This window comes from Suricata suricatta, chromosome 15 (assembly GCF_006229205.1).
Source record: "Suricata suricatta isolate VVHF042 chromosome 15, meerkat_22Aug2017_6uvM2_HiC, whole genome shotgun sequence".
Taxonomy (NCBI): domain Eukaryota; kingdom Metazoa; phylum Chordata; class Mammalia; order Carnivora; family Herpestidae; genus Suricata; species Suricata suricatta.
Window position 1 is genome coordinate 40,367,206 of NC_043714.1, and position 25,648 is coordinate 40,392,853.

General features: G+C 43.6%; 1 protein-coding gene across 1 annotated transcript in view; it reads left to right on the forward strand.

Annotated features, from left to right (window-relative positions):
- The first annotated feature begins 610 nt into the window (after positions 1 to 610).
- SDC2 (syndecan 2) overlaps positions 611 to 25,648 on the forward strand; it is a 102,033-nt gene continuing 76,995 nt past the window's right edge. The window contains exons 1-2 of the mRNA XM_029923788.1: positions 611 to 847; positions 1,034 to 1,126. Of these exons, the coding sequence (XP_029779648.1) occupies positions 1,067 to 1,126 (60 nt within the window). The 5' untranslated portion in view covers positions 611 to 847; positions 1,034 to 1,066. The remainder of the gene's footprint in view (positions 848 to 1,033; positions 1,127 to 25,648) is intronic.

Consider the following 25,648-nt stretch of genomic DNA (forward strand, 5'->3'; position numbering starts at 1 on the left):
TTACTACACATTTATTGTCTTCTCCTTTAAAATACAGTTTTCATGAACTTGTGATTTATGACCAGTTCACGCTGCTTGAAGGCATCTGTAAAGTTTGTGTATGTTTTTCCAACTCCCAAAGCAGTTTCTTTCTACTGGTTTAATTCTCGAGGGCAGAAAAGCTAAAATATGTCTCTCGTTGCTTCACCGATCTCTTTCCAGAAAAGTGAAAGTGGGGAGACAAGAAAATAGAGAAGAAAAGAGCACCAAGGTGGAGAGGGGAAAAGAGGAGAGGGAGGGAGGAAACGAAGGAGCATTGGAGCGCTGGAGCACTGATTGCAGACCAGCAGATCCAGAGCGGCCACAGCGCGGAGCCACCGGCGCCCACTGGTCCCCAAAGCTGCCAATCGAGGCGTAATCCTGTAGGAATTTCTCCCTGGTTTAGCTGGGAGTCACATTGCCGCCTCCGCTCCCCCAGACGCCCGGAGGAGCCGGGAGAAGCAGGCAAGGGAGGGAGGGAGGGGGCGGGAGGAGGAGAGGGGGAGGAGGGGGAGGATCGGGGGAGGGAGGCGGTGGCGGGAGAGGAGGAGGGGCGCAGCCGCTGAGCCACTAGCCCCGCTCGGACGCGCTTCTCTCCAGATACTCCCGGAGCTCCAGCCGCGCGGACCGCCGGCCCTGACCGCTCTGCCCCCAAACTTCAGCTGCAGCTACATTCCAAGCCATCTAATTTATTCCTCAAAACCAGCAACTGAGCCGCGACACTGGGAAGGAGTCCGCGGAGGAGTAAAACAGCAGCAGAGCGAGAAGAGCTCTAGAGACCAACCTCCCCGGAGCAACAACTCGGCTTCGGGAGTGCAGAAACCAACAAGTGAGAAGGCGCCGCATTCCCGGGGTGCAGCCGCGGGCGGCGAGAGCAGGCGCGGGAGGAGCCGGCTAGCGCCCCCCGAGCCCAGTCCCCGAGCTCGAGCCGCGGTCCTTTCGGCTCTGCCCGGTATCCCTCTGCACCGGCTGCGCGGGGCTCTAGGCAGTAGGCTTCGTTTCGCCCTCGTTGCAGGCGGCGGCTGGGAGCAGCCGGTCCTCGGGGAATATGCGGCGCGCTTGGATCCTGCTCACCTTGGGCTTGGTGGCCTGCGTGTCGGCGGAGTCGGTGAGTGGGCCAGGAGGGGGAAGCGCGCGCCGTTTCGGGTGCTCGGCGCGGAGGGGAGTCCGCAGCGCCCGCGGGCAATCGGGCAGCGCCTCCTAGGGGATCCCTATCCCCGCCCCCCACTCCGACCTGGCGCTTGGCCCCCGGGAATCTGCTGGGACAAATGTGCTCGCTCTTCCGCCACTTCCCCCCTTGCCTTCCCTTCCTGCAGAGAAGCGCAGCTCGCCGGAGTTGCGAGGTCCCCGGGGATGAGGGCGCGAGAATCGCAGTTTTGTCTAACCGCAGAGGCCCCCGGAGTCACTCCCAGCATCGCCCTCAGAGGGGTCTTGCTGCGTGGCCAGAGAAGGACCTTGGGAAAGGGGAGTCAGCACAGCCGGAGGGCCAGCGAGGGAACCCGCCCCCTCCGCGCGCTCGGCGAGACCCAGGGACAACCTGGAAACTTTGGGGTCCCCTCTTCCACACACCATCCCCCACGGTTGCTAGCTTCCCTGCTCGGTTGGATGCAGATCCTTGGGAGATGGCGTCCCGATTAAGAGACCCCAGAGTGTCCGGAGAGTAAAGTTTGCAAAAGTTCTTTTGTTTGATGTTCTCTGTGGCTGGGGCGAGGTAGCACACCCTCGTGGAAAGGCTATCCCCTGAGGGCCAGTCCCGGGTCCCGAGGGGTGCGCGGAACGCGCCGGAAAATGCTGGGGCCCCGGGCCCTGGAATCCCAGTCCTTGAGGGGCGGAGGGCGGCCCCGCGGGCCCTTAGGGGCAGGAGGATATTTTAATACGGATTACCCTGGAATGGAGCGTGCTGGGCAAGGCGGGGTGCGGGTGACACCAAGCTCGGCCTCGGGTCGCCTGGCCATTCGGGGACCGAGGCTTTCAGCCTGCCACGCTTGTCCTCGCGGGCCCTGGAGGGGGTGCTTCCGAGGCTCGGAGGAGTCTCTTCTCCTGTCGGGGCCGGCTGCAGGCACCCAGCCTCCTTCCACGGCTGCGGCGGAGGGAACTTGGATTTCTCCTCCTTTGGGTCGAGTTTCTGCTGCTGGAGTTTGTTTCCCTACGTCGCCCGATGAGCGCCCTCTAAAGGGATCTGCCTCCTGGCCCTTTCCGGTCGGTGGCGGCCCCTACCTGGGCGCCCGGAGCTTTGCCAGGCTCGGTGGAAGCCTGAGCACTCCAGGTACTGTCTGCAGCCTCCGTTCTTTCCGGGGCTTCGGAGACGGAGTGCAGCTGTTTCCTCTCCTTTTTAGCTCCCCAGTGTCTCCTCCCTTTGCCACTTAGTAACTTGTCCAGGGATGGTTTTGTGAGTTTTTCCGCCTCGCCCTCGGAGTGTTACTTCCCTCCCCCTTCTCCCTCGTTTTGGAGTTGAAGCAGTTTAAGGAGTGGAAAACCTCTTGGGCACTGAGCAGCAGATGCGCATTTTCTATCATTGCGGGAGCCGCTGTGTGTACTAGCAGGTTCCCCAAACGTTACTTGGGATTGAAAAGCAGGTAGACTTGTACACTGTAGACAGAAGAGATGAGTGTTTGGGGGCTTTGGCTGTAAAATAGAACTGGGAGCCTTATCAGTACTTCTCTTTGGCAAACGATGGGCTAATCCGTTGGGACTGGTAATCTCCCAGACAGTTATGAACTTTGACTCATTGTACACAAAAAGAGAGAGATTCTCTGTTTATTTCAGGAAAAACGTTATTGCTCATCTTGTTGCAAAACAGGGCAAAGGGAGAACTCCCTCTGAAGGTTTTCAAGAGAATCCTGCCTAGCAGGCTACAGGGTTAAGGAAGTCCTTTTTTGGCCAAATTCTGTTCAGGATTTGCCAGGAAGTGTTGTTTTGGGAGTTCTCCAGGAAGAATGCCTCTATCTTCTGGTTCTCTGGATTTTTCCATAAATCTGACATTGATCCTTAAGGAAGCTTTGTGGCTGAACTGTTCTGCTTGGTGACACTTTTCCCCTGAACCCTTTTTGATTCTAATATTTCTCATTTCCAGCCAGGATTAGATGCTTTCCCAGTGAGTTCCTTCACCGAAGTCGATACTCTTTTCAGTAATTGGACTGCCATCCAAAAGGGTGATTAGATATTTTTAAAATGTCAACTTGGAGACTCCAGCGGAGAGTCCTTATTAGGCTGTTTCAAAGCCCAGGTTGGCTACTACTCTATTTCTGTTACTTTTTAGTCTCTGTCTGATGTATGGCAGCATCAACGTAGGTGAAGTTGAAAGACTTATTAATTTTTCGACAATTAGCTATCATAGCACATTATTTCCAGTGCCTCGTATTTTAATTTGAAAACTGCAGCAGTTTCCTGGGAGTTAGAGGTAGTTAGTTGTCTTCTGAGCTTTAAGTCTGTCTTTATAAGGAGGAAAGGGAAAATGTCTGCAGGTACTGAATTATTGAGCTTTATACTAAACACAAGGCAAGGTGAGAGCGAAGAGGTTTTTAGGGGCGAAGGCTCAAAGCAGTCTCTGGGAAGAAACTGGTGGCCCTTCCTTTCTGGAAGCAGGAACTGTTCGTGGTGATGTGCGTTCATACTTTGCACCAGCAGCCTAGGGCTCTAGCTGCGGGAACACCATGTGAGGGGAAAGGTTGAGTGTGGCAGCAGTGACATGCTGCTATTTTTCTATCCATTTTTTTTTAACGCGACTGTTTATCTTTAGAAATAATATATTGCAGACTGCTATAAACACATAATTGGAACTGGAAATACGTCTAAGAGGAGGAAATGTTTTGAACTAGTGGAATTTTATACACATGTTTCATTGTGTGTAAATTAAAATTAAACTGTCAAGTTATTTGGACCCATGCGTTACCTCTCAGTGCATTATAAAAGGCAGGCTTTGGAAAGTTTGCATTAGAAAGAAAAATAGAATTGGAACCATATAACCTTTTTCAGTTCTTTAAAAAATATATATTTTGGCTGCTCTAGTAATGAAACAAATTACTTCTGCTAGGGAATTTTATAGAATTCCTGTTTCTCTTTTAGTTGGATATTAGCAGTAGGTAGACATCGTTTAAGAAAGAATGATCTTGTAAGATCAGGCTTGCGAAAGATGGATGTCCTAAAAGGAATTAGAGTTTGCTGTTCAATTCCTGCTTCGAAGACCTGGTACACCTAGTTTTAAAGGACTGTGTAACATGATTACTCAGACGGCACCTTGAATAATCATTAGTTTGGAAAGGATTTCAAAAGATTACCTAGTTTTTTTCCTAGGCAGGACTAGTTCTCAAGTCTCCGGAAGCTCTTGGAGACCTGCCTGGTCAGCCACAGGTGGCCTGGAGTCTCCTCGCGTTGGCAAAGCCCCGAGGCTGTTCTAGCCACCCAGAATCCGGACAGCTCTGTCATTAAGGTTTATAGGGAGTCTGGTCAAGCCACCATGCTATTTGGCATGTCAGCTGGCAATGGTCCAATAGGTGGTGTAAGGAATGTCATTGGGTTTAGATCCTTCCAACACTGTCCCTTTTCAACACTGCCAAAAATCAAAGTAAATGATTTTGCTCATCATTTCCTTTTTTTTATATTAAAATTTTGTTAACGTTTATTTATTTTTGAGAGAGACAGTGTGAGCCGGCGAGGGGCAGTGGGAGGGGGACACAGAATCTGAAGCAGGCTCCAGGCTCTGAGCTGTCAGCACAGAGCTAGACATGGGGCTCGAACTCACAAATGGTGAGATCGTGACCTGAGTCCAAGTCGGACGCTTAACCAATTAAGCCACCCAGGCGCCCCTCGTCATTTGTTCTTACCATGGAAGAAGACCTGCTGTTTTTCCCACAATCAACAGTACATTCCAGTATCTCAAAATCACCTAATTCTTTCATACCCCAGAAGCCAAAATAAAGTTTTAGAGGGGGAAGAGAAAAGCAAGAAGGAATGAAGAAGAGCTTTTGCTGAAAGAAGCTACTGTTACTTTGCTTAGTTGTGCCAGTAATAATCACCTTCATTCTAGTCTTTGGGATTTGAGTTTTGAAGACGTCCTTGACTCATTCCACTTCATTGACATTCGTGTCCAGTTGGACGTGAAGTCCACCATGTGGTCATTCCACAAGGTTCAGCAGCTACTGAGTGCCTGGGGCAAAGCATTGAGCAAACCAGGCAAGCTCCTCTGTGTTCTTGGGTCTCACATTCTAGTGATCCAGGTGGATTCTCCTTAGTTTTGTCTTTCTTGGGACCTGTGCCTTTATGTCCGCAGCTTTTGAGCAGTGCTTCCTGGGCCAGATGCTCACCTGCTGTTTGATTTATCCTGTACCATTCTGATGGGGTTCCCATGGTCCACAGACTTCTGTGTTTCCTTGTTTTCGTGGCATGGACTCTAACTAAACATCTCTCCAGGTTTAGAAGATGCTCATAATGTTGCTCTTTCCTACTCCTTTTCCCTTGATTACTCTCCATCATGTCTCCCTGCGCCTGCGCGCTAGCCTCACGATCATGAACACTCCTGGGACAGAGCCACCTCTTTAGTGTTTCCCCTTTAACATTCTGTTGATTCAGACCCAGGCTCCAGATGGCCTTTCATGTTTGAGCCCTTGTTTTTATCTTTCTGTAAACCGTACGGCAGACTCATGATGAGAATCATTGGAGGTGTGTAAAAATATAGATTTCAGGGCTTCATCTCAGACCTACATGATCGGTAGCCTGAAAGGGGGTGGGGAATTTTTATGAAGCATCTCAGATGATTTTAATGAATCAGCCACATTTGGGAACCGCTGGTCTGGGTCACATATTTTACCCCTCCTTATATGCTGTTTTGCGTTGGTTGGTAGACTCCTGGCAGTATATAGCTATGTGACCTTGGGGTCCACGGTAGAACACTAAGGCCTTCGGCATGGGAGGTGGACAAGTTGGGTTCAGATGCTGGTACTTTGCCACTTACTGTAGTACCTGGACAAGATACTGAAACTCCAGGTCACTTGAAAAAATACATATGTATGTGTGTACAATTTGGACCTGAATGCCTTTATGACACGATTATTTTGAGCATAAAATGAGGGAGTGTAGGAATGGTGCTTGAGGCACAGAAGATACCAAGCAGTTTTTCTCTTCTATTCTTGACCTCTGTTTTCTTGTTTATGAAACGTGGAAGCTGTATAAGATGTTCTTAAGTCCTCTGACATTCTAAGAGATGAATTTTCTCTTCCATAGAGATTGGTGCCCTATAAAGGGAAGGCCTTCCTTTTCACACATTTCTCCCCTGCGCAGTGCTGAGCTTGGTAAACAACTGTTAATGATATTTAACAGTTTTAAGTGCAGGTGCCTGTGGCAAGGGCAACCAGGATCCGTCACTTCCCCTGAAAAGCTCAGCTTTGCTCTGTCCACTGAAAGCAGTGTGGTCTGGGATCAATTGAATCCAGTTTTGATTCACTAGACTTCAGTTTCATCAACATTGCAGTGTTGGCCTGAAGACCAAACAAGATATTGAAGTCAAGTCCTGCAATCATTGGTGTGCCTCGTGCTTCTTCCTGTTTGCTTCCATTGAGATTCTAGCGGACTGGAAGGAGAGAGTCATGTCTGTATTGCATGCGGGGTGTAGCTGGTCATCTGAAGGGAGGTGGGTGGCAGGGCTGGTGAGGGAACTTTGGGCAGTGGGGGGTGGGGGTGGAGAGAGTACTTTTTTAAGAGTAGAAATGTATGATATTTCTCCTTTTAGCATCTTGAGTTTCGGTTCCTACTATTAAACATCTCACTGTGTTAAGGTGCCAGGGTGGCTCAGTCGGTTAATGGTCCGCCTTCGGCTCAGGTCATGATCTCACCGTTCATGGGTTTGAGCCCTGTGTCGGGCTCTGTGCTGACAGCTAGCTCAGAGCCTGGAGCCTGCTTCAGATTCTGTTTCTCCCTCTCTCTCTGACCCTCCCCTGCTCACACTGTCTCTCTGTGTCTCTCAAAAAAAAAATTTAATAAAATCTCACCGTGTTTTGACAAGTCTGTTTCTGGGGCCACATTAGTTTTAGCAACAAGGCTGGAGGGGTGACTGCCTCTGAATTAGGAAAGAATGCTGTTGAAATAGCATCATGAATGTTTTTCTTGGATATATCAAAGAATTGGTGGGACTGGGAGAAGGGGAGAAACCTTGAAGTCTTTGGAGATTTCCCATTTGAATTTCATATCAGCAGAGAGAGGCCAACTCGTGTGCACTCAGTGGTGTGGGAGCCAGCTCATAGTCTTGGACTTCAAGGTATGGAAAGTGCTGTTAAAGACAAGATATGTTTTCACATTTTTTTCATCTGCAGTTCAGTTTGTTTTGTCGAAAATGTCACAAAGATGCAGAGAGTGTGCCCTTTACAAAGCATTTGGATGTTTATTTTCTTTGCTGATTATACAGGTATATTAAAGACAAATAGTACTGATATTTAAGGAGTATGTGCAATTAACAGAGTTTAGTCTCCTGATAGGATGATGCAAGGAATGAGAATCCCAATTATTAAGGGAAGATTATTTTTTTCTAGTTCTTACCAAGAAAGAGTAAAAGTCAAATATTAGTTTTGTAGGATATATTATTAAATATAATGACAGTGAAATAAATGTACAATATTTAGTGCAAAAGTGAGGTTTTGCCTACATGAAGTTAATTATCTTACTCCCTGTGGGACCTCAGCTTCCCCGTGTATAAAATGATGGCGTGAACTTGAAGAATTTTTCTGTCTTTAACATTTAGTTTTTCTATATGCTTCAGGGTAAGATTGGAGAAATGTTAAGATTAACCTAATCAATAAGTAATTATTAAGCTCCTGCCAAATACTTACTATTTTATTACCAAAGTGAGGAATTCATTCACATTACTGAAAGGTAAGTCATTTCCAAGAGCTGATGGTAATCAGTTAACTCGAATGGAGTGTTCATCAGTTACTGGGGTTATATATACGTTGTTCTGAATGCTCATGATCTAATGTTTTGTCATGTATTTTCTGATATGAGCCAGCGTAGCGTCCACACCAGTTGATGTGATGGAATTCACTTTCGTTTTGGACAGAAGACAACATAACTTGTTCATATAATTTGGGGGGCTTTTTTTAAGTTTACTTAGTTATTTTGAGAGAGAACAAGAGTGTGTGCATGGCAGAGGGATAGAGACAGAGGGAGAGAGGGAGAGAGAGAGAGAGAGAGAGAGAGAGAGAGAGAGAGAGAGAATCCCAAGCCTCGATGTGGGTCTTGAACTCACAAACCACAAGATCATGACTTGAGCTGAAATCCAGAGTCAGACGCTTAGCCAATTGAGCCACCCAAGCACCCCAACCGAGGCACCCAGGCACCCCTAATTTAGAGGGCTTTTTAAGGCGTAAGTCACCGAGGGGTGTCAGGCTCCTCATTTGGTTTCTGTCTAGAAGCCCATTTTTAGAGAGGGGCCTTTAACTGGTGCCTTCCCCTTGGCTCCTCTCCGTTGCACCGAATGTGGTGTAGGCGCTGTGGACGCCACCAGCAAGAATCGACATGAGCAGGCAGTAAGGTAGACTGGCTCGGAAGCTGGTCATTGGAGGTAAGACGTGCCTGGGTTTCAATCCCCTTCACTGTGTAACTTGGGATAAGTTTTTAAATTACTCTGCCCTCAGCTTTCTCCTCTATAAAATGGAATGTTCTGAACAAGGAGTTTAGGATTCTGCGAGACAGAAAGGGTAGGAGTTTTTAACACAGTGGCATATTCATGTTTTATGTCATGTGTTAACTACTATTATTGTGATTCATGGTTTTCAGATTCATGGGGGCTTGGTACACTACAGGGGCTAATCCGATTAGCCATAGCCCAGGAGATGCACCATTGAGCCTGCTCTTTATGTTTTCTTTTCTTTTTTTAATGTTTATTTATTTTTGAGAGAGAGAGAGGGAGAGACAGAGTGTGAGTGGGGGAGAGGCAGAGAGAGAGGGAGACACAGAATCCAAAGCAAGCTCTAGGCTCTGAGCCATCAGCACAGAGCTGGAAGTGGGGCTCGAACTCATGAACCGCGAGACTATGACCTGAGCTGAAGTCGGACGATCAACCGACTAAGCCACCTAGGTGCCCGGAGCCTGCTTTTTCATAGCTGGAGTTCTTTGTCCTCGTTTGGGGAGGCCTAACTCCATGTTAAGATATTGGGGATATGTTTGCATTCAGCTTTTCTCTAAATATGAGTGATGTGAGAGGATATGTTATTGGTTATTTCTGAAAGGGTCCTTGCGGGAACTAGATAAATATCTTAGTGTTAAGATATGAAAAGCCCATTTCTTCCAGTAATTTTACCTTTGCAAATCTATCCAAAGGAAATAGTCATAGCTGGGTAAAATGTGTTTATTGAAGGTTTATTAATAATAGTTAAAAAATGGAAACAACCTGAATATACAGTAGATTAAATAAAAGATTCTAAATTATACATTAAATATCATGCAGCCATTAAAAATATATTTGAAGAATGTTTATAACTTGGAAACTTTATAATAGACAAAAAGTCTGATATAAAGCTATATATAGTGAAACTGAGATTATATTAAATAAATTTCTATATGTGTATGTATAGACCTGTGACAAAATGCACAGAACTAAATGTGCAGACACTAACAAGTACAAGTAAAATTTAGAAACTCTGAATAGGATTAGTGGATTGTGTCAATGTCAATATCCTTCCTGTGATATTCACTATAGTTTTATAAAATGTTACCATTGGGGGAAACTAGATAAAGAGCTGTAGAGATCTCTTTGTATTATTTCTTCCAACTGCATATGAATCTATAATTATCTCAACAAAAAAATCAACTAAAAATGGCACCAAACGTAGAGTTTTTCAAGTAAGTTCTGCTGATCCTTTAAGGAACAGATAATAATTGTTGTTATAGAGCTTAGAGAATGAGAGAGGCCGTTCTTTTTCATTTTATCAAGTTAGCATTACTCTACGTCGAAATCAGACAGGGAGGGCATACGAAACAAGTCTGTAGGCCAGCTTCACTTATGATGCCAAAAATTTAAATGTAATATTATCAAACTGAAAACAGCTTACTAAAAAACTAATGGTGGATTCAAATAGAGTTTATCCAAGGCATGCTTCAGCAGTAGAAAAGCAATGCAGTCAACAGTTTAAGAGAAATAACAATATGATCATCTCACTAGATGCAGAAAACATCTATGAAAAAGATTATAAAAATGTTACTACAAGGGTCTCTAATTTCTGGTTAACTGAAGGTTTACTATTTAGGGTTAGTGCATCTGTGCAGATGGATCAATTCACTTGACATGTTTAGCAACCAAAAGATCACTGTTTACTGAGTTGTGAAGCAACCGTTTCTAGTTGCCTGGGTGACAGGTGTGTGACAGTGCAATAAAGTATGGGTCGTAACATATATAGATTCTAATCCTTATGAACTTGTAAGCTCTAGCATTGCCAAGTTTCAATTTTGTGCTCTCCCAAATGAAAATGACACAGGAAATGATCTCAAGGGTTTTGGAATCCAGTGTATTGGGGTCTGGTGTTTGGTATTAGCACTTGAAATCCACGTGACCTCGAGGAAGTTTCTCACCTTGTTTTCCAGTGTAACACAGAGTTGTAATATTTTGCTTTTTGGTTATTTTGAAGATTAGCTTCAGTAATAACTGAAAACTTCTAACACAAACCTGGCTGATAATAGGTGTTTTAAGCACATCTGATTCTCTTTCCTTCTAGCTTTCAATTTTGTAATTCTGGAATACATTATACGTGCATAAGTAGGTATGCATATGTTTTTTTGTTTCTCACTTGCATTCTGACCCCTGACACCAAGGGACATATATTTTCACTAATTTGTGACCAGTTTATTTTTTACCAGGCAGGGTGTGATGCTGAATTATACTTTCTTTCCACCATCATCTGTTTCCTGAATTACATTCAGCGAAAACTCTAAATAGACTTGCATACACGTTGAAAGTTTAGTTAAGACTTCATGAAAGCTTCATAAAACCTGACATAGTACTTGGGATTTCCATTGTAAATGCCTAAAGAAGGTGAATATTGGAATCTTATGTTGTAAACACAGATTTATAGGTTAGGTTTGCTAATGAATTCAAATCTTAATTTTCTTTCGGTCCCGCTTCTGAACTCATTTAGGTAAGAGTGGTGAGTATTTTTATTTCATAATTCAGGCATCCCCCTGCTTTTTGAAAGTCCACATACGGCCACTGTACTTTTAGGTAAGACCTACCTTAATACCTGTATCCACTAACTGAAAGAAATCTGAAGAGAATTTTCGCTGTTATGGAAAAAGGAAAGAAGTGAAAATATGTCCCGCGTTTGTTTTGTGGGGAGCCATTCTGGAGGCGGCACGCACCTTAAGCATCAAGAGGGGCGCCGCCAACTCCTTCCTGCAGAACTACACACAGCATCTTCACATCAAACCAGCCCAGCTGGGTATGGTGTCTGTGGGCATCTATGCTTTATCTTGATTTTTTTTGTGCATCCATTAGCAAGATGTGTCCTAAGATATCAGTAAAGCCTAGGGGAGGTGATTTTTTGGGTCTGGGAATGCTTCAAAGTTTTCCCATATAAATTACTGGTAATTGCTTCTTCGCTTTCTGCCATTTTGGCCTATGAAACGTTTTATGGGAACTCTCTGCTTTCAGATAGCAGAGAAAACTGTATTAGATTTGATTAGATTTTGTGATGGTTCTGATTGGTTATTGAATGAAGTTTTGTTTGTTAAGTCAATCAGTTAAGACTCATATCATGTAATTGCACATCAACCAAGAGCAAAGCTCTTTGCTGGTCTTGCAAGTTAAAAAAAAGAAATGGTGACATGATACCTACCTTTAAGCAACCATCATCTACCTTTTGATTATTTAGGGTAGTCAGAAATGGGTTGGGTCTATAGGTAACACATGTAGTATATGTAAAATATGTATCAGTCTGAATCTAGTTGGACATACCTAGCAATCAAAACTGCCAAAGAACTACATCTACAATTGAGAGGGATAAGAAGAACCCCTTGTAGAAGAGAAGTCACTGCTTTCCCAGAAAAGCAAAAACACTACCGTCTTTGAAGTGGCATGGTGTGTTGGAGAAAAAGAATTCTACTCATGACCTGAAGACATTTGATGTTCAATTTTTTTCTTTCCCCAAGTGTTCTCCGAGGAAAGACATCTGAGTATTAAAATGTATGAAAGACATGGCGATTAAGAAATTGTTTAGAACCTGAATAATTTATTGGTGTTTATATCTGAGGAGAAAGAAACGTTACATTTCATTTGGTCTAATTCTTTATGCTCTATAAACTTTGGGCTCTAGCAGGTGAGAACTGGACCTTATGTGTTTGGCTAAGATCAAATCGTCTTAGCTGATGAATGAAAGAGGTATAAAAGTGGGATGATGTTTGTTTTAGTCTTTTGGATTCTGCCTTTTTATTATGTAATGATGGATTTAGAGCTTGAATTGACTTTTAAAGGGAAACCCATCTAGAGAGGTTAAGTGATTTGCCCAATATCGCATAGTTAGTGGTAGAGCTATATATTGGATCTAGACCGTCTGATTTGTTAGTAATTTTTTCTTACCATGAAACATTCCCTTTCCGGCTCCTTCTTCCTCTCATTCATGGCTCACATGAATGATTAGCCATGAATACACTTACTTCTGGCCCATGTTTGATGCATAAATGAAATATCAAATGGAACATACATTATATGTTATGTGCTCTGAATCAGTGTGGTTAATGTGTTCCATGCAAAATGAATAATTTAAAATGATGTTTAGATAATTTCTCAATTTGCAGCAAAGCTTGTGCTCTGGGTGGACTCCATTATTATCTACAAACATTTTGGCTAATCTGGGGAGTAGAACAAAAAGCACTGGGATTTGGAGATACCGTGAGATACTTCAGGGCTGAAGTCCAGTTGATTTGTAAATCGTAGGAAGATTGCAGAGACTTGTAGACAGAAAAAGAGATGAAAGGTTCTTGGAGATAAAGATCAAAACTAGAAGCAAAGTCCTCATGAATTAATACCACATTTTATGGGATTAGAAAAAGCTGCCATGGTAGGTTGAGGGAAGAAGAGCATTCCTTAGATTTTTCTACTAAAAATATGCCAGTGCCTTCCAGGAAAAGAGAGGCCAGGGCACTTTTGGTCCGGGTAGAATCACACTTTTGCTCAGTTCCTTTTGCTGGTGTTGAATGTAGGGTCATTTTTTCTCCCAAAATTTTTTGTCTTGAATACATTTTTGGTAAATCTTAGTGTAATAACATAGGTATATTTGCATCATAGTTTTTTTGGAAAATAAGGCTGTGGGTGATATTTTTAAGAAACGAATTTTATTAAAGGACACTAACGTTGAAAATTACTACACAGACGTCCTACCATCTACTTAGAGCTGTGATAGGCACTTTCCATTCTTGTCCGTAATTGTGTCACAGCTGCCAGGCAGTGTTTGCCACGACTGCATTTTATGTGACCTAGCAGAAGTTAGATCCTCAGGGTGTTGTTTGTTTGTTTATTTATTTTTAGCCTTAAATAGCCCTGACATGATACTATTATCTTTTTTTAAGTTTATTTATTTTGAGAGAGAGAGAGAGACAGAGAGAGAGAGAGCGAGCAGAGGAGGGGCAGAGAGAGGGAGAGAGAGAATCCCAAGCATGCTTCGCACTGCCGGCACAGAGCCTGACACGGGGCCTGAACTCACGAACTGTGAGGTCATGACCTGAGCTGAAATCAAGAGCCCAACGCTTAACCAACTGAGCCACCCAGGTGCCCTGATACTGTTATCTTTCAAGAAAGCAGTGAAAGTGTTTAAATGTATAATGAGTTTTTAATATGGTCTAACAGGTACAGCTCTGAACAGTGAAGTGTCACACCCTTCATTTGCACTGGTTGGCCAAATACTCTAGATCACCTATATTCTGATTTTTTAAGTTTATTTATTTTGAGAGAGTGACCAGAAGAGAAGCAGAGAGAGAATCTCAAGGAGGCTCTGCACCAGTAGCGCTGAGCCCCCACCCAATCCACGAGCAGTGAGATCATGAAGTTAGCGGAAACCAAGAGTTGGACCCTTAACCAACTGAGCCACCCAGGCGCCCCGTCATATTTTTATTTCCTTACCAACATGGACCCTATTGCTTTGATGGCTTCTCTCCACCAGCCTGTGTCTGGTAATGGGGGAACTAAGGAGTTGGTAGAATTCACAGGGTCTCTTTAAATTCCCAGCTCTGCCAGTATCTGGCTGTGTCATCTTGGGTAGGTTACTTAGTCTCTCTGCCTCAGTTTTCTCATCTGTAAAAAGGAGATTCGTCACAGTAGCCACCTGCTGGTGATGCTGGGAGGATTAGTGAGTTCCGGCATGTCAAGCATTTAGAAGCGTGCCCCGTGTGGAGTCAGCACTGGCGTCTGTGTTGATGCTGATTGAAACGGACGGCTGATTAGATGTGCTGATCAAAGAAGAAAGGACCCTCTTCGGAGGTTCTGAACCCGAGACTGAGAAAAATGATGGTGCCGTGGGCCAGATGGGAAAGACAGGAGAGGCGGAATTCTTTCTCGTTTTTCTTTTCTCGATGTGTTTTGATGAAAAGAGGAGTTTCAGCCTCTCTAGCTCTTCGTTCTGGAGAATGAGGGGCATGTTCTAGATCACTGACTCTCAACCCTTATAACACATTAAACTCATCTGGGGAACTCTGAAAAGCTCTCTGTGGCTGGGCCCCACCTGGGACAGCAGACTCCTTGGGGGTGGGGGTGGGGCCCAGGTGCCTATAAAAGCCTCCCAGGTGATTCTAGCTTCCAGAAGGTTTGAGAACCACTGCTCTGGGTGTCTTCTTGGATTCCTCCAACTTAGAGGGAAGTCTCGAAGGTAAGATTTTGTCGTCTTCTTCTTAAGTTTGTTTATTTGAAAGAGAGAGAATGAGTGGGAGGGGCAGAGAGAGGGAGAGAGAGAATCCCAGCTAGGCTCCTTGTCAGCGCTGAGCCCGACGTGGGGCTCAAACCCACGAACTGTGAGATCAAGCCCTGAGCCGAAGTCACGTGCTTCACCGACTGAGCCACCCAGGTGCCCCAAGATTTTGTCTTCTTAAACCATGTTTCCAACTGCTTGTGACCAAGCCCCGTGGATTGTAGTGGCTTCCCGGGACTGCCCTGCTGCCCGTCACAGTCCAGCTGTATAGAAGAGGACATGCTTGCTCCTTTCTGAATTCTTCCTTTTCTACCTTTCTCTTCAATATCTTTTTCTGTTGGCTCATACTTTTCTGATAATTTATGTTGGTGGATTATGATATGTGCTCTTTACATAGAAGATTATATATGTATAAATTAAGTCTTTCTGAGGATGTCTTAAAAAAATGGAAACATTTCCCTTTCCTTTCAAAAACTTTCCTTAGCGGAACAAAGGATGCTTGTCCTCCTGGCCTGGTTGCAGAAAAGCATGTTTGGTCAGCTTATTAGATTTGCCTGAGTTCATGCTTTGAACAGAGAGATTGTGTTTTACTGATTGGGAATGTGTCCTAGAACTTGTCTGAAGTTACTGATCATGTATAAGCCCTACACACGTGTCTTAATGATGGTCCTTTTCTTCAGTTTATACTTTATTACTTAAGCTCAGCTACTTGGATCTTGTTCAAGTTGAATTAGTTCCATGGAACTCTACTGTTTCCGGGGTTGAAGTAGGGAAGAGAGAGTGCTTTAGGCTATCCTGTGAATAAGACGTCTGAGTTGTCTTTAGTTCTTGCTTAAGTAAAAAAGCAGCAGCCCATTATCTAATCTATTCATAGTTTACTTTGTTCAGATATCTAATTTGGGAGCATGTTTGCCCTCACTCAATTCTGAAACACCATTTTCCATCCCTTGAATAAAGGGGGCTATCTTTAATTGACTCAAAAAAAAAACCAACCACCTTGTTTAAGAATTCTAGGGTTTTCAAAGCTTTTAAAAATTGCTCTGCAGGATAACATTAAAGTGCTGACCCTTTAGAAACTGCCGCTCAACATGTATCTGTCCCACAATAGAGTTGGAAGGAGGATTATTCTGGTCAAGCTGTTAAAATAACCATTTGCTAGGTTTTATACGCTTTTAAATCTAGTAAGTCTATAATATCTAGAATGAAATTCAACATTGATGTGTTTTTGTGTGTGTGTGGGTTTTTGAGGGAGGACAACAGAGTTAAGGATCTTTTCAAAGTATGTAGCGAATATGTAGACTAATCTTAGAAATTGAGGAAGTGGAAATGTGAATTCTACCCTCTCCTCTAGCATGTCCCTGACACATAGATGTTGCAGAGCACTGATACAATACAGTTTGCACATGGAAGTGTTTGTTCTTCTGGGCGTCTGGGCGGCTTAGTCAGTTAAGATCATGATCTCATGGTTTGTGGGTTCAAGCCCTGCATAGGGCTCTGTGCTGACAGCTCAGAGCCTAGAGCCTGCTTCAGATTCTGTGTCTCCCTCTCTCTGCCTGCCTTTCTCTCTCTCTCTCTTTTTCTCAAAAATTAACATTAAAAAAAAGAAAAAAATTAAAAAGTCTGTTCTCAGTGGAACTTGAAGTCTATTAAGAGAATCGTTAACCCTGGCATTAGGTCATTTCTCTAAGTGCGGACGGGTCAGTAGTAACTGCATCCCTAGGAACTTGTTAGAAATGCAGGTTCAGGGCCTGACTCCAGACTGATTGAATCAGAAATCTGAGCCTAGGACCCTGCTTTAAAAAGCCCTCCAGGTGGTTCTTGGCGCGCTGCTGAGGGTGGTTCTCATCCCTACCCTCCCAGACATGGTTGAGTGACAGCCCCTGGTTGTGGGGCCCTGATATCAGCGTTTTGTTTTCGCTTCTGTTTCCAAGCTGCCTTGGTGATTCTAACGTGCGGCCGCCACACTTGTGGGCCGGCGCGGCAGGGCCTCGCCACTCAAAATGTGGACGCCAGACCTGTGTTAGCCTCACCTGGGAGCTTGTTAGAACTACAGAAATGCCAACCCCACCGGAGACTCCTGAATTGTAATTTGTACTTTAACAAGGCTCCCAGTGACTCCTAAGAAAGTTGGTGAAACAATATAGACATAGTGGGTTTTCTTTATAGAAGTGGGTTCTAGAATGCCCTTAATTTAAAAGTTTTGTGAGTAGACAGCATGGCAGCTTTGTTTGGCTTCTGCCTGGTGTTGACTCAGGGGAGCTGGCACTGGTCTGGGGAGACTGTTGGCGCGGTAGCTGTTGCTAGAAGGACCTGGGTCCCTTAGGTGTAACAACAGCCCGTAAGCCGTCATCAAGTGAGTGATGGCAGTTAAGACCCTTGCAGGTGCTGGCAGCAGAAATTCCAGCGCAGACTGGCATTAAGAAATCAGAAAGAACGTTGTGGCTCCAGTAATGGGGCAAGTCCAGGAATATGCATAAAGGAAAAGATAAATTTGTTTATCTTTGGCTGATTGGTAAGTGCTTTTTTTAAAAAATGTTTTCAGTGAAGTGGTTTGCATCTTTAACCGCTAAAGATTGTATAAATAGAGGCTTTAGCACATCAAACAATGGTGAGGGTTACACAAATGAATTGCTGTGTCCACCCTCTCATTTGCAAGATTTTATTTCCTTTAATATATATATGTGTATATATATGTGTGTGTGTGTATATGTATATATATTTGTATCTTACTCATTACAGAGAGGATTTGAGGTGATTTCCAAGATTGCATACCTTTTCCACAGCCTTTAGAAGAAATAATATAAGTGGTTGGATTATACTCCTGCAACCAGAGCTTTCTAAAAGCTTACTGCGTAATGCTTTTCCAAAAAAAGTTTTAGCAGTCTTAAATGATAGAAAAATAATACATGATATTCAAAATATCCTGCTATTTCCAAGCTTCTCAACTGAATGCTTATTGTCCTTTTAATAAAAATGTGGATTACAGGCACATTTGATGTAAATGAATTAAAATTTCATTTGCCCAGAACTTTGTGTATTACATTTAATAAGATTTACCCAAAACACCATTGTTGTTTTAATAAATACTAAGAGAACATTTGTGAGCTGCCTCCAGTGTCTGATGTTTCTCTCCTTGGGCATTAACTACTCTTGTGAATCTTTACCAGGCTGCTTCTGTTGTTTTGTGCCTTGAGGTATAAATGGAGGCAGAGAACCCAGAAGATGCAAATAAATTCCATACCATAAACTGTTTGCAGTTGTGTTTAGTATTCATTCAGGAGAACCTTTTAGTCCATTTAATATAAAATTACTTTTCTTTTAGCGTTCTATATGTGTAAGAGGTTCAGTTTTTATTTTACTGGAAATTTCAAAAATAGGAGTAGAAAGATTTTCTGGGGGCGCCTGGGTGGCTTAGTCCATTAAGCACCTGACTTTGGCTCAGGTCATTGATCTCGGGCTCAAGCCTAGCATTGGGCTCTCTGCTGTCAGCACGGAGTCTGCTTTGGATTCTGGTCTCTGCCCCCCCCCCCCCCCCCGCCCCTTCCACCAGCTCGTCTCTTTCTCAAAATAAAGGAATAAAATTAAAAAAATTTTTCTGAAAAGAATCATTATCGATGAAGCACCAGGAAGATATAATGTAATGACTTACATCTGACCCTTCGTCTTCCTGGATCTTCTCTTATTTTGGACAATCAGGAATTAATGGTGTGGGGACCGATTTTGATTGAATGAAAGGAAGACCTTTCGAAAAGGTGGTCACAGAAGGAATAGACCACTTCAGAAGCAGCGAGGCCCCACACCTGGAGGCAACTCGCAAGCATGCGTTTGGCCATTTATTTGGGATCTTCAAGACGTCAGCTGGCAGGGAGGTTAGCTCCTGTTTACAGCTTCCTACTAACTCGGATTCTCTCGTTCCTGCCATATTGTGAAGTTGAAGCCTGAGCCACTTAAAATACATTTTGTTTCCTCTCCTGGTAACTTGGCCTGACTGAAACTAGACATGGGTGTTGGTTCTTGGTTGAAGGAGTATGGCATTCTAGGACAAACTTTCTGTTAAACGGCAAAACCTCTCTTGGCCACGTTCAGGGGACTGTATAATAATTGAAATCTGGCGTTATCCAAACTTCAGGTGGCCCTGACAGGTACTTAATCAGCCAGCTTGACTGATGTGAGCCCGAGAGATGTGCACCTGGGAGATAAAGTCACAGGGGGTGGCCTTGAGGGGGAAGGGAGGGAGCCGCTAGAGGTGGAGAGCCAGAGGGTCCCTAAGGTAGCGTGAAGAGTATGAGGAGAAAGGGGCAACTGGCAAGGGTTTGCAAGGTACCTTTGGCCTCCTAAGCATTCGTTTTTCTGCCATTCACCACATGGACCGACTGGTTGAGGGCAATCTTGTGCCACGATCACACATGACCCATGGGTCCTAATGAAAGACACCACTGAAACAAACGATCCACGAGGACTACGGGTTAAGAGTCATTTCTTTACCTCTTTTGCCCAAATAGCATGCGCTTTGTGTTTCCTTCTTTGTCCTGGGTGAAGCAAGACCATAGCGGACGGGTAGCCAGAAGACCTGGATTCTTGTAGCTGGCCTTCCTCCGCCAGCAACCAGCTGTGACCTCTGGCAAGTCACTCCACCTCTTTAGTCTCAGTTTCTTCATTTGTAAAGCTCCTTGATTTTTGTAGCCAAACTTGCTGTAGTTCTCTAATGGCTGCACTTTCTTTTTTAGAGGAAATAATGTTTTCTTCCTTTTACCCACTGCCATGGAATAAAGCGTCAAAAATTCCAGCCCAGATTTTCACATTGCACTCTCTTGTCTCCTCTCTTCTCCTTTGCCAGCCAAGTAAACTGGTTACAGTTGTCATTTAGCATGCAGAAATATTTCATGACTGACCGTTTCTCGACTGTTTGCTTTTGGAGATGCCTCCTCCAACTAGCTGCTGTAGCTCCAGTTTCTTCCTCCCAGATAGGAGGGTGGAAGTTGCTTGTGAATATGGGAAATAGAAGTTGGAGCAGGAGGGAAAACTCTCACCGTAGGGGAAGAATGTTGTCCATCTGTCAGAGACGAAACAACTGGGGTGTGAAGGTAGCCATCCTCATTCAGTGGATTAATTCCCCGCAGATTTTTCCCCCTTGCATTTGAGGCTCTGACTATTACACACTGGATATGTGATCTTGATCTTGTCCTGGAATGCCCAGTCTGTTACAAACTGGGTAAGTCAGTGCAGTCCAAAAAGATCAGGAGGCTGCTAGTAGCTCCAGTATTGTGTTCTGGGGGCCCCGAGGAATTGAGGACCTCCTCTTCCAAAGGCTAACATTGCACGCCGCATGTTGTATCCCCAAACTTTCCAATTTAAAAATCTCTAGGGGACCTGGGTGGCTAACTTGGTTGAGCATCTGACTCTTGATTTCAGCTCAGGTCATGATCTCTCGGTTCAGGAGATCCAGCCCCTGGTTGGGCTGTGCACTGGCAGCATGCAGCCTGCTTGGGGTTCTTTCTGTCTCTCTACCCCCCCCCCCCCATATGTGCCCTCATGCACTTGTGTGCACATGCACTCTCACTCTCTCTCAAAATAAACATTAAAAGAAACAAAGTTTCTCAAATGCCTACAAAATTGATGGCAAGAGTTACTATGAAGCAGGTGAAAAATGCTGCCCACCTGTGCTCATGACACCCGCCAGCCCCCCAGTTTCCAGCTCATTAGCCCCAGGCTGCTGGAGGAAAGGAGGCTTTCCAGGCTGATGGGCCTCGCACAAAGTGGTGTCCTCACCTTGCCTTGATTCGGATTTTCTGGGTGGCAATGGGATGGATTTGTTAAAAAGGCACCTTTTTGGTTCTGACTGTAGTGCCTGTCTTTGAATGTGGTCAAAACGTACTGAAGTTACATAATAACTGCTCAGGCGAAGCGACTGGAAAGCTTGGACTGAGTTTCTATGCTCCTCTCTTGGTGCTTTGTGTTCCAGCTCTAAGGTCCTCTACAAAATGCAAACTTTGAGCCCAAGCTCTGGATCAAGACATACCTAGCATCATCGGGAAAGCTGTCATTGCAAAAAACTGCAGTTTATCTGGCTAGGCAATGGATGAGTATGAAACAGTATCTTCTCTGCTACTTGCAGTTAATGTACATGATATTTAGCAGCTCTCTTGAGATTTAACTCCCATGCTAAAAAAAGTCACCCCCTTAAAGTGTACGGTTGAGTGGTTTTTAGGATTATCACAGAGGCGTCGGTTGCTAGTCTAATCTTACAGCGTTTTCATCCTCCTCGAAAGAAACTCTGTATTCGTTAGCTGTCACTTCTCAGTCCGGTCCCCCGCAAATCCTAGGCCACCTCCTATTTACCTTTTATTTCTATAGACCTGCTTATTCTGGACCTTTCGTGTGAGTGGAATCCCACAATGGGTGGTGGTCTCTGTAACTGACTCTCTTCACTTAACATAATGTTTTCAGAGTTCATCCACGTCTGTGCGTGTGTCAGGACTGCGTTGCACTTTATTGCGAAATCACACCCTGTTGTATGGCGATACCACATTTCATGTATCCATTTATCAGGAGATGGACATTTTGGTGGCTTCACCATTTTGGCTATTAGGAGTAATTCTGCTTTGATCATTCATGTACAAGTTTCTTGTGTGGACTTATGTTTTCATTTCCCTTGGGTCATGTGGTCACTCCGCATCGAACATTTAGAAGAGCTGCCAAACGTTTCCAAAGTATCTGTAATATTTTACATTCCCACCACAGCGCACAAGGGTTCAGGCCTCTCCACACTCTTGCTAACACTTGTTACTGTCTGTCCTTTTGCTTATAGTGATTCCGATGGGCGTGAAGCGGTATCTTAGTGTGCTTTCGCATTTAACCTCATGACTGATGATAGTGAGCGTCTTTGGTGTTCCTAGTACCATTAGTGTTTCCTCTTTGGAGAAATGTCTTTTTAAATCCTTTGTCTGTTTTAAAATTGGGTTACTTATCTTCTTATTGAATTTTAAGAGTTCTTTAATATAAATCCCTCATCAGACAATTCATAATATTTTCTCCTATTCTGTGGGTTGTTTTTTCTTTTGATCATGTCCTTTGAAGCACAAAAGTTTTTAATTCCTATCAAGTCCTATTAGTTTTTTTTCTTGTGTTGCTTTTGGTGTTATATGCAAGAAACCATTGCCTAACAGAAGGTTGCAAAGGGTTATTCCTGTGTGTTTTTCTAAGTTTTATGATTTTTAGCTATTGCATTTAGATTTATAATTCAGTTTGAATTTTTGCATATGTTGTGGAGTGAGTGTACATTATTATTTTTTTACGTGTTATTTAATCTCCCAACACATTTCATTAAAAACACTGTTCTTTCCCCTGATTGTATTGTCTTGGCCCCCCTGTTGAAAGTCAGTTGACCATAAATGTAAGAATTTATTTCTGGATTCTTATTCTATTTCACTTCTGATCTATATGTAGTCCTTTAAGTGTTTATTTATTTATGGGTGTGTATGTGTGTGTGTGCACAAACACAAGGACATCTTACACTTAGCTGTGAATGCGGTCTTTCCTTTGGCTTTAATTTAGGCACTTAGGAAATGGAACAAAATAAAAGTGGGAATTTCAGACATTGCCTACATCAGGAGGCTTGGCCATGAGGTCCCTCAAGCCTCTGCTGATTCCACTTGCTAGGGATACAAAGAGTAGGTAGCTGGGTGGTTGGTTTGCTTCTCTTTTTATTCCTTCCCCCCCCCCCCCGCCGAAGTGGAATACGCTGTGGAATGTTATAGAGTAGGGCAAATTTTAGATCGCTGGTCTTGGCTTGGACTTGCCAGTAAGTACTTGGTTAAGTGACCTTCAGGAGACCTGAATCCTTGCATGTGGATTCTTGGACCTGAGGTCTTTGGCTATAAAATGAAGGAGCTTGACTAGATTCTAATACTTTTCCCCCAGTCCCCCAATCAACTGGAAATTCTGTGAGTTATATGCATGGCCATCCTTTAAAAAGTGGAACATGTCATCATTGTCATCTGTACATAAAACCAAAGGAATCAAGACCTCTGATTACCTTTACTTCTATTTTCCTGCTGATTCTGGTGGGAAGAGGCTGGGAAGCAAACAAATGGTGGGAAGGAGTGACTAGCTTTCCTGCTACTTAGTTTAATGGTATAAAAAGCCTAGTCATGTGCTCTTAATGTTTCTTGATCATCTTAATATTTAAAGATGAAATACATGACATAGAGAAAGGAAAACGTAAGACTTTGCTGTGATGTAATATGCTTCTGCCTTGTGGATATAGTTGGAGAGACTGCCTTACCTTGAGCACAGTTAACTACAGGTAAAGAGCTGAAACTTATTTCAGAAATGTCTTAATTTTATTCTTGGGTTCCTGGGAATTTAGAAATATAGGCTTTTAATTTTTCACAGCTGGTGCACGAATAGAGAGGTAATAATAATTACAAATAATATGGCTCACCTCTTAAGCTGTTAGTTTTAATCCCCTAAATTTTTTTGATCTTAAGTCTGGCAAAGTCTTCCAGTGGAACATTTGGAGGAGGTCCATCCTAGGTTTGAGTCAGGAAGTATGCGAATCTGCCTTGTCTTACTAATTTGTTTCAAGGGTTTTGATGATTTGATTTTCATGCCTTCCAACAAAAAGCTCACATCACACAAAGCTAACCCACACTTAATGGAACTCATCTGGACATCTTCACTGCAGCCAGGGTGGAAACCAGAAATACCATTAGCCTGCACTGAAGTATATGGGGTGCTTGCCACTCCTGGCGTGGCCCTCTCTGCAGTGGGACCATTTCTGCCTGAGGAACTTAGGGGGCTTGTTAGGGGAGAGAGCCCTCGTTTTAAAGGCTCTTGTGGGGGCGCGTGGGTGGCTCAGTCGGTTGAGTGTCCAGCTTCAGCTCAGGTCATGATCTCGCAGTTCAGAGGTTCGAGCCCTGCATCAGACTCTGTGCTGACAGCTCAGAGCCTGGAGCCCGTCTTCAGATTCTGTGTCTCCTTCTCTCTCTGAACCTCCCCTGCTCATGCTCGCTCACTCTGTCTGTCTGTCTGTCTGTCTCTCTCTCTCTCTCTCAAAAATAAATAAAACATAAAAACATTTTTTTAAATAAAGGCTCTTGTGAATGGAGTCTGAACTAGGTATGGCCCTCACAGCTTCCTTGGGATAAGAAGAACTCTTCAATTCTGATAGAAGTCTTAAAAAATCATAAAGCTGATAAAACAAGATATTTACAACCCTCTTTTATAAAATCCTCAAATTCCAAAGTATTAATACAGTTTATTGGAAGAGTTTATTTCCCATGGTTTCTTAATGTTTCATCAGAGACATGTTTCAAAATGTTTCAAATGATCAACATTTATTAGAGAGTAAGTATAAAAAATAGAAGAATGATTTGTTCTTGAAGAATGATTTGGATTGCAGTTGTATTCTGAGAAACTTAACAACAACAGAATAGATGTCTTTTTTCTTAAAGGTTTGTTTATTTTGAGAGAGGGACAGAACGAGAGAGAGAACAAGTGGGGGAGGGGTAGCAAAGGGGAGACATAATCTAAAGCAGGCTCCAGGCTCTGAGCTGTTTAGCACAGAGCCCGACACGGGGTTTGGGACTCAAATTCAGAAACCACGAGGTCATGACCTGAGCCAACGTCAGAGATGCTTAACCTACTGAGCCACTCAGGTGCCCCAATAAAATAGATGCCTTATGAGAACATGTAATTGTGTCAAATTATTACCTTGGCTAGTTGGGGAGACAAACAACTTTATATTTCATATATCAAATTTTTGATTGCAGTTAACTTTGCATAACCTTAGTTGTATGAACAAATTGGTAGCTTTCGTGATGCTGGCCACCAATTTGGCTGTTAGTAAATAGTTATTAACCGAAACTTAAGTGATTTTTCCTAATACATCATCTTTGCCTTTCTCCCCGGACTTCCTGGGACAAGATGACTTTTGCCATAGTCAATAGAAGAATCCCGCCAAGAACACATTGCAGTGACCGCCTTTTTACATTTGGAAGTACACCTTGTAAAGAGCTCTCTTGAATCTACAAATGGAACCCATTTTACAAAGTTGAGCTGTTTAAATCACCTTATATTTCCAGGAAAACAAGATTTTATTTTTACGTTAGGGCCATAGCACCTCAGTGAAGAGAGGCTGTGACTTCATGGAAACACTAATCAGTATTAGAAATTAGTGTGAGATCTAGAAATGCAGCAGTTTCCAAATGGGTGATTCTTGCTACTTTCCTCACTTTCACTATTTTGTGAAAACTTGTTCGTCAGAGTGAACAGAGGAGCACAGTAATTCCACTAATTAGGAGCTCATACCCCTGCCCCTCAAAGAGCCTCTTTTCCCTTTCCAGATTGTTTATATAAGATCAGCATGTGGACACCGTGCCCGCTTATGTTTTAAGTATTTGCTTCTGGAGAGCCAGCTTGAAAAAGCAAAACAGAAAAATCCATTGGCATTTTGAGAGTTGAATCCACAGAAGATGCTGTTTGCAATGTGCTGAAAACATAAGGTCCAAACAGCCGGAACAGGCCTGGTGCCAGGCAGTTTCACTGTGAGGGAAAGAGGAGGTCTGAAGCAGTCCTTTTAGGATTATCTCCAACTCAGCAGCTGCTGTCTGAGTTTGATTATGCACATCCTGCTCTGGGAGACCTACATTAACCCTCGGGCCCCTGGGGAACATCAGGGCTGTCTTTTCAACAAAAGACTCTTCCCATGGACATCCAAGGGCAAAAGCCAAAACAGTGTGGAGGTTAAAAGAAGG